Source organism: Podarcis raffonei, chromosome 2 (genome assembly GCF_027172205.1).
Source record: "Podarcis raffonei isolate rPodRaf1 chromosome 2, rPodRaf1.pri, whole genome shotgun sequence".
NCBI lineage: Eukaryota > Metazoa > Chordata > Lepidosauria > Squamata > Lacertidae > Podarcis > Podarcis raffonei.
The window spans coordinates 85,592,271-85,604,550 of NC_070603.1; the positions used below are offsets into that span (position 1 = coordinate 85,592,271).

General features: G+C 41.3%; 1 protein-coding gene across 4 annotated transcripts in view; it reads right to left on the reverse strand.

Moving 5' to 3' along the window:
• The window catches only part of EEFSEC (eukaryotic elongation factor, selenocysteine-tRNA specific), a 158,764-nt gene extending 154,583 nt beyond the window's left edge, over positions 1-4,181 (reverse strand). For 3 of the 4 annotated variants that reach the window (XM_053377972.1, XM_053377977.1, XM_053377976.1), the window contains exons 1-2: positions 4,077-4,181; positions 2,152-2,564 (exon numbers count right to left, since the gene is read on the reverse strand). In XM_053377972.1, coding sequence (XP_053233947.1) covers positions 2,152-2,461 — 310 coding nt within the window. In that variant the 5' untranslated portion in view covers positions 2,462-2,564; positions 4,077-4,181. Of the gene's footprint in view, positions 1-2,151; positions 2,565-3,184; positions 3,359-4,076 lie in introns of all 4 variants that reach the window. The other variant, XM_053377973.1, reaches the window with a different exon arrangement.
• Positions 4,182-12,280: the final 8,099 nt, after the last annotated feature.

A 12,280-nucleotide genomic window follows, 5' to 3' on the forward strand; every position in this document is an offset into this window, starting at 1 on the left:
GACTTCCATCTTCCATTCCTCTTCTGTTTTGTTACTGTTCAAATATTCTGCATTTATTAAAACATAAAAGTTTTATCCTTAAGTTTTAGTGTGTTCTCTTGCAAAGTACCTACAAGGTCAGATATTGCCCAGCATAATAGGATTGATCCTGCTATACAAAATTCATTTAGCAAAACTATCTTGACACAACGTTATTTTATCGGATATAATTTTAGTTTAAAACTTCAAGCAAAGAAACTGCCACCCTGAGAAGCATTCATACAATTCAACCAACTTGTGTGAGAATGTGATTGAACACCTATACACAAAAACCTTTTAAAACCAAGAACCTTTAGTTCTATATGCAAAATAAACAATCTTGACATCCCGTTGAAAACCAAACAAGCTATTTCTCTATAAGGCACATCAGATTACGGGCATCTGCATTTAAGCAGGCCTTTTTCCACCAATGAAGTAACAGCAATCTGCATTTGATGAAGTGCCTATCAAAAATGTTTCACAACACTGATCAGCTTTGGTATACAGATTGCAAAACAGATCGTGTCATTCAGAACCAGGACTGAAATGGAAATATAATTTTTAAACAGGTGCCATCTCTATTATCTTTCCAGAACCAATTGAAGACTTTCCTTTTCCAACAAGCCTTATAAGTGAAGATTTTTATCCAAGTCTGTATTTTAAATAAACTTTTATTGTTGATATTTTTATTGTTAAATTGCTTCAGGATTTTTCACGGCAAGCCACTAATAAATGAAACAAACAAACAAACATCCAGAACCTGTATATGCATGGAAATATAATTTTTTAAATCTCTGGTTGCTCCACCTGTGTCTGTGATCAAAGTAATCATTTTACTGAGGTGCCACATTTTACTGAGGTGCCACATTTATTTGCACCCTGCCCTCTTGCCGGAATAGCAGATTGGGTAGCAGAAAAACCCCTAAAGATCAATACATAAAACCACATCATACATCACCCCTCACAGATGAGTAAATTTCAGAAAAGGGCTGAACACTTGACTGAATCATCCGTGTTTTTAGCTGGCAACGAAAGTGCTACAAAGTGCTACAACAGAGGAGCCAGATGAGTATCAAGGAGCATGGAGGTCCAAAACCAGGGTGCCACCATGAAGAAGGCCAGACACAACAACAAATACAACTCTTCAAAGGCGAAACACTGAGGAGTGCTTCTCTAGACAATATTAATTACTAGGCAGAACAATATCTTACCTTTACTAATCACTTTATGCAGAATGAATGAATGAATGAAAATTGCTGGATCAAGGCCACAATCCGAGAACAATTTATCTTTATTTCTTCCCTCTGCCTTTAGCAGGGCACCTTGCAAATAACGAATGTGGGAAATGCAGCCAAATTCACTTTCAGGACATTTTTCATGCTACCCTAAACTGTGCATCTTAAAACCTGCCAAACGGAATGAATTGGAAAAACACACACTCACAATAGTAACTGGAGAGCTGTCAGGCACAATTTCCTTTGCTGTCAGTCACAAAACACTATTTTGTACAAGGAAAGGAACTATACAAGTACATTAAACATTAAGTTTAAAATTATTTTAATTGCAATTGCTTTTTGTTCTTATCATCCACAGCCAGCCCTCATCTATGCTCTATTTTTGAAAAAGAGAGAAATGTGCTTCACTTTTACACGTAGTAAGAACCTCACATGCCAATTTGACTACCAAGTGTGTGGTGGAGGGCAACTTTTTGCACTAACAGGAGCACATTGGGGAGAAAAGCCTAGTCCTCCCACCCATACCCAATTTACCTTCCTTGCACAGGCATGCAAGCAAGCCACACATTCAACCCTCTCCACCATAACATCACGAGGGCAAAACGGCTCCTGCAAAAACAACGGCACAGCAACTTCCTCCAACCACTTGGCGAGGAAGGTTTGCTATTGCAGGTCCTGCCAAGCAACCAGAAAGAAGAAATGCAAATGATTGCCTCTGCTTGCTTGCTTGCTCACTCTGTCTCTGTAAGTGGTAGAATGACAGGGAGCTTTGAGCTGAGGGGGACAAGGAGGTTGAACCAGTCCTCTACCACAATCAGTAAATGAGTATACAGTCTTTGCAGAGCACAGGCAGGCAACCCACCCACCCCTGGCAGTTTTGCCTCTGTCTGCCTCTTACCTCCAATAATGGTGCGAATAAGGGAGGCATGTCCTGGGCAATCCACCAGGGTCAGTTGGAGCTCGCCAGGCTCGGTTCCCAGGTGTGGAGGCAACTCTGTACAGAGGCAGGAGAAGCCCAAGTCCAGGGTGATTCCCCGAGCTCGGCTCTGTGGGGCTCGGTCAAAGGCGGCAGTGGAACCAACAGTGCTAAGGGCCCGCGCGAGAGCAGTCTTGCCACTGTCGATGTGGCCCAGGACACCAACATTTATATTCAGTCGATGAGAGGTGCTGGGCTTCGGGACAGGGGGAGTAGCAGCTGCACCGGCCATGGATGTCTTGAAAGCAGTTCTTTTCTCTTTCAAGGCGGTCCTGCTTGCAACACCACCCCTGTGACAACACAGGCCAGGTTGGGACTGTTCCAATCGCAGGGAACTGTAAAACAAACAATAATTTTAAAAAGTGGGGGGTGAGCTGTGGGAATGAGTAGGAAGTTCTGCTTCACTCTGCATCCTGAATACATAGCAGTTCCCCAATGACACCCAGCTGTACAAATTACCTTACATTCTCTCCATATTCTAAAATGAAATGCCACATTACTATGCACACAACATAGACCTAGACTGGCCTTTCCCAACAGCCCAAGAATGCATGGCCAAGAATGACGGGGACTGCAGCACAAACCATTTGGAGTTAGAGGAAGGGCCATAGTTCAGTGGCGGAGCATCTTTTTATCCTCAGGTTCAGTCTCTGGCATCTCCAGGTAGGGCTGGGAATGTCACCTGTCAGAAACTGTGGAGAGTTGCTGGCAGTCTGAATAGATAATACTGAGCTAGATGGACTTATGGTCTGATCTAGGCTGTGTACACATTAGTAGCTAAAATGCAGCAAGTTCCTTTCCCCCTGCTGCACTTCAAGTCACATTTGCATGGTGTTGTACACAGCAGAGAGGGGGCAGGGATGTCTTCACCCAATGCACCATTGTCTTTTTCATAAAGCAGCCCCACAACTCCTATTCATGAGGCTGTCATCTGTGCATGCGCTGTCATCCGCACCTGTGCAACAGCGGTCTGCAACGTACACACCTCACCTTAACCGCAAAACAATTGCGGTTTACACTTTAAAACCGGGTGGAAGCTGGAAATTATTTTCCAAGAAACTGCAGGATAAAGATTGTGTGGATGATGTCACATGTACATACGTCTTCAAACACCAGTGGTGTGGGTGCACTGGAGCAGAAGGAAACAAGAGTGTGTACACAGTGTCAGTCTAAGGTGGCTTCCTAAGTTTCTTATTTATTTAAATTAAACAACTTGCACACCGCTTAACTACAATAGTCTCTATGCGGTTTACAAAGATACAATAAAAAAGAATCAATTAAATCTATAAAATGAAACTTCAGTCAAAAATGCTAGCTGGGGAAACCTAGCCAGATGGGTGGGGTATAAATAATAAATTGTTATTATTATCATCATTATTATTATGGCTGGAATGGGGGGGGGGGAATGCTGGGCACCAGATTGGGAAGTGCTGTCCTCAGGTGCACTGTCAGGGCTCGGGAGGCGGGGAGAGACCCTTGCTACTTTCTCTCCCGCCACCCTTCACCCTCACCATTCAGGTAAAAAAGGGGGCTGGTTTTTCTTTCACTCGTTACAACGATTCATGTCTCCTCCCCCCTCCCGCCCTTGCGGTGCAGAAAGGGACTCCCATGGGGCTTATCCACCCGGGGATTTCGTGTGCATTGACTGTGCGCTGGAGACTGCCGGAGCCTCAGTTTTGTGGGTGTCCTCCACGTGACGTTTCCCTGATGCAGCATCCAACCTCATGGTTTTCTGTTTTGGCTTTTTTTTAAACAGTCAATTCGGATTCCCCTGATCCCTGGGAAAATCCGAAGTTAAGGCACATATACAAACACACACAAATAAATACAGCCCTAAATTCGCTTACCGGCCACGCTCCTGCGGTTTGCTTTCCCTTGCCCTAATCTACTCACTCAAACACTACCACCCCCAGCCCACGCCCCCTGCAGGCTTCTCACTCCTCTTCCGCCCCGCGTTGCCTCCGCTTCCGGTATCCCTGCGAAAGCACCCGCCCGCTTGCTGGGAAATAAGTGGCAGCGAGAGTTCGCCGCTTCCGGCTCACAGAGGGTTAAAAGAAGCGAAAGAGGCGGATTCCTAGAGAGGAAGGAAATTGGAGGAAAGGGAGGGGGGAAATAGGGTGTCCTCCAGAGCAAAGCCTCCGCCTTGCTCCTTGCCCCGCCCCCGTCCTGTCTTGGAGATGGAGCTTGACGCAGGGGAGAGGGTGCAAATAAGTTATTGCGGAGATAGTTTTCCCTCATTCTCTGCGCGCGGCAAGACGAACCGGCCTTTGTGTTTCCCCGGCCGGGCCCCTACGCCCCTTCCCACTTTCTGCGCCTGGATGAAGGCGACCCACACCTTGCCTGGAAATGCTAGTGGAAAATGCATTTCCAGGAGGGGCGAGGGTTGGGCGGCGAGGGGGAGACCCCAAGCGGGGAGAAAGGCGTCTGTGGGGAAATGTCTTGAGAGGAACAAGCAAAATTTTGGGGATCTGCACAAGGAAGATTTAGCGGGGCCAGAAGGGCGCCTCAAAGCTGCCCACTGGGATTGCCCACGCTGTTAGGGAGACTGGAGCAAACAGCCGGGTAATGCTTAAGTGCGTGTGTGTGCCGGATTTACCTATAAACTGAACAAGCTATAGCTTAGGGCCCCACTCTCTTGGGGGGCCCCAAAAAATTTAAAGGAAGAAAAAAAACCTGGATGTATATTTCCAAAATATAAGATAAAAAATAAATCAACATACTGTAAATAAAACCAGCAACAGTGTTTTGTGTTGTGTAGGCTCCTATGATGTAAGTAATGGGCCCCGCCTGCTAGCCTGCTCCCTAAAATATCACTGGTTTGCTCATTTCTATATATAGGGTGCCTACATTCTGCATGATAAAATACCTATTTTGTTATGTGCAAATGGCTTTAGATACCTATTAGGTCCATAAATTACCATATATCATATATTCAACACACAAAAACAGCAACAACTTGTTGTTGACAGAGGACAGCTGGACATATAAAGGGCCCCATTTCCTTCAGTAGCTTAGGGCCTCATCAAACCTAAATCCGGCCCTGGTGTTATGTGTATATACAGTGGTACGTCGGGTTACATGCGCTTCAGGTTACATACGCTTCAGGTTACAGACCCTTCTAACCCAGAAATAGTACCTCAGGTTAAGAACTTTGCTTCAGGATGAGAACAGAAATGGTGCAGTGGCAGCGCAGAAGCGGCGGGCGGCCCCATTAGCTAAAGTGGTGCTTCAGGTTAAGAACAGTTTCAGGTTAAGAACGGACCTCCGGAACGAATTAAGTACTTAACCCGAGGTACCACTGTATAGGAGAGAACTATGGAGGGAGGGAGCATTCCTTCCTCCCCTAGTTAAGAATGTGTGTGTGTGTGTTTCCTGTCTTCCCCTCAGTTGGCAGCATATGAGGTGACGTTCTTTAAACCTAGGAAAATTTCCCTGATGCGTGGACTCCTCCTATAGGTCTAGCCATTCCCCTGCCTTCCCCTTCTCCCACTTGATTGTATGCATTGAACACATCTTGATTTAGTTTGTATCCTTTGACTATACGCTTTTGCTTCGTTTTGGAAAGTTCAGTAAAATAAAAAACTTTTTTTTTTAAATAAATATTTATTAATTTTTCACAGATTATAAAAACACAAATCACAGCAAAACAAAAGCATAAACACACACAAATAGTAAAATAAAAAACTTGATAAAACAAAGTATGCATTTCTTCCTCCTCACAGACCCAGCAGTTCTGAAGTCCGCAGCAACTCTCGCACCTGCTGTTCACCTTGAACAACTTTGCACGTGCAATGCTAGAGGGGGCTGTTATGTTTACTGTGATGGAACAAGGCAGAGAATGCAGTGCTCTTACCAGAGCGCAAACCAGAAAGGATGCAATGCTTGCATGAAAAGAGTATATTAGGCATAGTCAGGAGTTCCCAGCTGTCGTGCATAATGATAGTGCTGTTATGTGGGGACTGATGTGTGGGGTCCAAAGGAAGAGGCTACAGATGGTAGGAGAGGAGAGAGATCATGGAGTCCATAAAGGCTTTTTATAGAGGTCTGTGCCAACCTCTATAAAAGTTCTTAAGAAAGGTTAGGGAAAAGGCAGGGTTTCTTCCACACAGTGCATATGCATGCATGTTGGGCAGGTGCTGCCTGCTGCTTACCTTATTTTGTTATGTTTGAAAAAGGTGGCTCATGCTGTAGTCTATCTTTTCTGCTTCGTAGAAGGGTTTTCCACGTTGCAATAAGCTGAAGAGTGGCTGCTGCTTGCCATGCTTCCTGGAGTGGCTCCCCTTCCTCTATCCAATCATTAGGCCACTAGCTGTCCTAGAAATTTTAATACCACATTTATGTGGAAGTCATAGAAGGTAAAAACAAAATATTATCTAGGATGTATGACCTCTTACTAGATTGGTATACAAAAGATGAAGAGGTGAAGGAGGCAATGATAAAATGGGCCATAGATATTGGTTACAACATTGACTTTATAAAGTGGCAAGAACTGTGGAGTGTAAATATGAAATTCACGGCGTGTATGGCACTAAGGGAGAACCTCTGGAAGATGATTTATAGGTGGTATCTCACACCAGTGAAATTAGCTAAGATTTATAAACTGAAGATTAAGAAATGCTGGAAATGTGGAGAGGGGGATGGTGAGTTCTATCATATGTGGTGGACATGCAGTAAAGTAAAAGGCTTTTGGGAATTGATTTACAACGAACTTAAAAAAATCTTTATACTTTTCCCAAAAAGCCTGAAGCTTTCCTGCTAGGAATAGTTGGCAAGGAAATAAAAAAGAGAGGATAAAAATCAGTTTCTATATGCCACAACGGCCGCTAGAACTATGTTAGCCCAAAGCTGGAAAATGGAATTAACACCTACTATAAATGACTGGCAGACCAAGATGATAAATTATGCTGAACTACCTAGAATAACAGGAAGACTAAGAGATCAGGATGACCAGAAGTTTCATGAAAATTGGAACAAATATCTGACGTATATAAGAGATAAGTATAGAACTTCGATGACTCTGGCAGGATTAGAACAACTCTAACAGTGTTTGGCAAATATGTAAAGGAGATAAACACGTAACTTCAGAAATTATCTGATACTTACCAACAAAGTGAAGGGAAGTCCGAGGCTCGGCGGAGCCCAAAATAATTGTGTATTATATATATATGATTCTTGTAACAGCTATGTTATATGTAACTTATGTAATCTAGACTGTATATATGTATAATTAATGGAAAACCAATAAAAACTTATATGCAAAAAAAAACCAAAAGAAACTTTAATACCACATTTAATTCCCACAGAGTGAATATCGAGCTTCAACACAAAAACAGTACTCCTTCCTATGAACATAGGCCCCTGTTTACATTTGCAGATAGATAGATGATAGATAGATAGATAGATGATAGATAGATGGTAGATAGATGGTAGATATGGATAGCTACATGCATTTGTAAGAAATTCACTAATCATAAAAGGACTGCTAGGAAAAACAATCCATAAAATGCCAATATCTAAATTAACAGTTCAGTAGTAGTAAAGAAGCCAACCTAAAGGAAAATAAGAGGTTTGTTACCTCAGTTCTTTACTTCAGTGGATTTGTATGAATTCACAACCTTTCATTTGCTGGCAAGTAAGCCAAATAATTACCAACTAAGGGGACTTTATATATTTATTTTTACATTTTCTTTCATTTATATGCAGTCTTGCACCATGGAAGCCAAGGTGGTGTACTTGTGCATCCTAGGCAGTTGCTAACTTAGGCACTGTTTAGCTCCAGAAAAATAGTTGGTTCATGTACCTTCAGACCATATCCTGGGACCTATATTACCCTGTGTTTGGGAAAAGGCAGGCCCCTGTGGTTTGGCCCAGGGGCCTATGATTTATTTTCTGTAAGGTTTGGAAAACTTTGTTTGTCTGAAACTCTGGTGAACATTGCTAAAATGAAACAAATGCACAATTGTATCAATAGTATGAGGGCCCATGAACATGAAAAGTGCATTCTGAATTCAAAAAATTAAACTGGAACTTAAGGCAGTTAGTAAATGTGAATAAATTAAATTGATAATGTACCTTTTTTGTACTGTTATTGTTGTTGCTGAATTGGAAGTAAAGATATATGTATTACACATACAACATTCCTATTTTAAGAAGGCTGGGAACATTCCAGTTCATTTTCTTGGACCTCCAGGAAAGATACCCCTGCATGTCGGGTGGGGAATAACCCCCAACTTGCTATTGGTAAGGTTACAAAAATACAACCCTTTGCACTTCATAAATAAAGAAACAGAAGAGGGCACAAAAACATTTCCCCCCTCTTTTGTTAATTAGATGTAACACCCATTGCTCCAATTTCCTTTTCTATACATTAAACTGCTCCTTCACAAAATGTTGCTATTAATTGCTAGAGTTTACAAAACCTCATGGGAGCAAGGGCAGGAAGTCAGACCTTTGGGATGGGTTAAAAATGTAAAGGTCATTCACAGACTTGCACATTTTCCTCTCTCCAAAAATAATATACTATTTGACAATTTCAGGGTTCAGCATGTCCCACTGAAATTTGGAAGCTTATGTGAAACTAGGCTACGTCCTGTAATCTCAAACGTTTAGTCTATTTAAAAAAAAACTACTCTGAAGTCTCCAGCTCCCTCCTTGGGTATCACATGACGTCTGTGCTAAAAAGCAGACTGGCTGTTCAGACAACTTTTCCTTCCCCTCCACCCCATGGGTTGGTACGCATACGAGAAGTTGGCAAAGTTAGTTGATTAAACCTGAAGACCAATAGGTCAAATTTTCATAGTCGTATTATTTTTCTGGTTAGTGGAATATTGAGTTATACCTAAATGCTTTAAGTAAAGAAACAAAAAAGCCCTCTCTTAATAACGTGTTGACAATGCAGAGAAATGGTTTTATGTTTGCCTTCTAAAGTAATCCTACTTTCCTCCGTGGTTTCTCTTCAGTATAAATGGTATACTCAGTCAAGAGCAAGGAGAGTATTAGGCTTCAGTATTTTTTATGATGGTGTATTATAACTACATATGCTAACTTGCATCAGACATCAGTGTTAGTTTTATTTAACAAAAAAAGTTGTAACTCGATTGTAAAAGCCTCTGAGCAGTTTACAAAAATATAAAAGAAAACATTAATATTATTGATAAATTTAAAAACAGGTATCTAAAACATTCAAAGATGTATCAAATTGGCAGTAGCTAAAAAGAAATAAAGCATCTAACTTCTAATTTTATTTTAAAAAATTATTTTATGAAATAAATACACATCTGGAAAGGCTTGCCTAAGTAAAAAAGTTTTAAGCAGACACCAAAAATAGCACACAATGGATGTCTCGAGGCAGGGAGTGTTGGTTATTTTAATTATATTTTAGTTCTTTTTGGTCCTTGAATAAGCTGTTCAAAGCTTCACTTTACAAATGAACAATAATTTGTGTGGTCTGAAACAACATTATTGATAGCAGAACCTCCAAGTGTCCCTATTTTCCAGGGACAGTCCCATATTTATAGAAGCCGTTCCAGTTTCTGATTTGAATGTCCCTCTCTTCCTTGGGATGTCCCTATTTTCATCAGAGAAATATTGAAGCGTAAGGTAAGATGTCCCTATTTTCACTGGAGAAATGTTGGAAGGTATGGAGCTATCCAACCACCGAGCTATCTCAAGGCAGCCTTGTATTGGGAAGATATTTTAATGTTTAATGTTTTATTATGTTCTTATATATGTTGGAAGCTGCCCAGAGTGGCTTGGGAAATTTGCTATAAATAGTAAAATTATTATTATAATTATGGAAAAGGACGTCTCTATTTTCATCAGATAAATGTTGGAGGGTATGTGATAGCAGTAACATGAAGAAATCATCGCTATAAAATGGACTTATCATTGACACACTGGATAAACCAGTTTTGTTTAGGAAAGTGCAAGCAATATGGAACTGCAATCCTATATACTTACATGAGAGTAATTTCCATAGAACTGAAAAGCAGTACACATGCATAGGTTCATACTGTGAACCTGTGATCCATACAGCCCTTTACATGGATCCATGTTAGATTAGTTGGCTAATAAGTTAAATAAACAAGTTTGTAAGATTAATTAGTAAACATAGTATTGCACAGGGACATGGGTGGCGCTGTGGGTTAAACCACAGAGCCTAGGACTTGCCGATCAGAAGGTCGGCAGTTTGAATCCTCGTGACAGGGTGAGCTCCCGTTGCTCAGTCCCTGCTCCTGCCAATCTAGCAGTTCGAAAGCACGTCAAAGTGCAAGTAGATAAATAGGTACCGCTCCGGCGGGAAGGTAAACGGTGTTTCTGTGCGCTGCTCTGGTTCGCCAGAAGCGGCTTAGTCATGCTGGCCACATGACCTGGAAGCTGTACACTGGCTCCCTTGGCCAATAAAGCAAGATGAGAGCTGCAACCCCAGAGTTGGTGACAACTGGACCTAATGGTCAGGGGTCTCTTTACCTTTTATAGTATTGCACGGCATGGTCCATTTATTTTTTAAAATGTATTTAGTCTTTGACCATTTTAAGCACTTGTCCAAGTTATGTCCTTTTGATCTTCTGGAGCAACATATTTCATTAACTCATTCAAATGCATTTGAATATTTATAGCAATGTCTCACAATTTTTTCAACCATTCTTCTTCACAGGTACAGTGGTACCTCGGGTTAAGAACTTAATTCGTTCCAGAGGTCCATTCTTAACCTGAAACTGTTCTTAACCTGAGACACCACTTTAGCTAATGGGGCCTCCCGCTGCTGCCACACCGTCGCCGCGCAATTTCTGTTCTCATCCTGAAGCAAAGTTCTTAACCCGAGATACTATTTCTGGGTTAGCAGAGTCTGTAACCTGAAGCGTCTGAAACCTGAAGTGTCTGTAACCCGAGGTACCACTGTATTTCTTTACATGTCCAAAGAGGACCATAAACTAGACTAGCAACTACAAGTACATTCAAAATTATCTAATTTATTACAACTCAATGCATTCCAACATGTCTCATAAGTTTGCCAAAATGGGATTCAACTAATAGTGCCATAAGAAATAATTATTTGTTGCACCAGTTTCATATCATGAAACTGCTACATTTGGATTTATGATGCCACTTTCTTTTTTGCATGACTACTTACTGTATAAAGAGGACTGTAGGAAGAGCTAGTTCAGATACTACCTTGGGCAAATGCATTCACAAGTAGAGCTATTGATCTAAGTTCTACTGCTGTGTGCTCAGAGTCCCAACATAAACTCTGAAACAGTCCTAAGAAATCCGTATATGCCTCAGAAAAGGTGGTAAGACTACTGAAGGCAGTGGAATCCTACAAAGTGGGGATTAGTCTTTCTGCCAGGCTTTAGTTTGCTTGAGTGATACCTTTTCTTTTTCTTGAGCTGCATTTAAAACCCTTGAACAGTTTTGTTTTTTTAAAAAAAAGATCTGACTGATTTGATCATACATGCAATAAAGTAATAATGAACATATAAATAATAAAAGGAATATTCTGGAAGGAAATATTAATAAGTGACTTGCGAAAGAAAATAGTTCCTCCATTTTCTAGGTTTTAAGACTAACTTTTTGAGTCAAATTCTCTTGAAGGCCTCACACATAAAGAATTCCAGTAGTCAAATGGAAAGACATTGTGAACAAGTCCTGAATATCAAAAGAACACTCCTTTGTGTGTGGATGATATTTTTAATGATTAGAGATCTGGTATCAGATTGAGAGGCAGTGTGGTGGAGTGATTACAAAGTTGAGGCTTAAGTGTGGAAAACTCAGGGTAATTGCTCAGCTATGAAGGATGGCTTTGGATGCCACCATCTGTCAGCTCAACCTCTCTCACAGTGTTGTGAGGAACAACATCCCGACGTCCATGAAGAAAGGGGGCACGATACAATCCTCGTTGTTTCTTCACTCTTGTAGCTTTAACTCCAAAGGAAAAGGACTCTGCCCTGTAAATACTAATGATATCCTTTTTATTATGTTATTATCATTTATTAGATTGATATACCGCCCTGCACCCGAAGATCACATACTGATCAGCAGTAGTACTGCA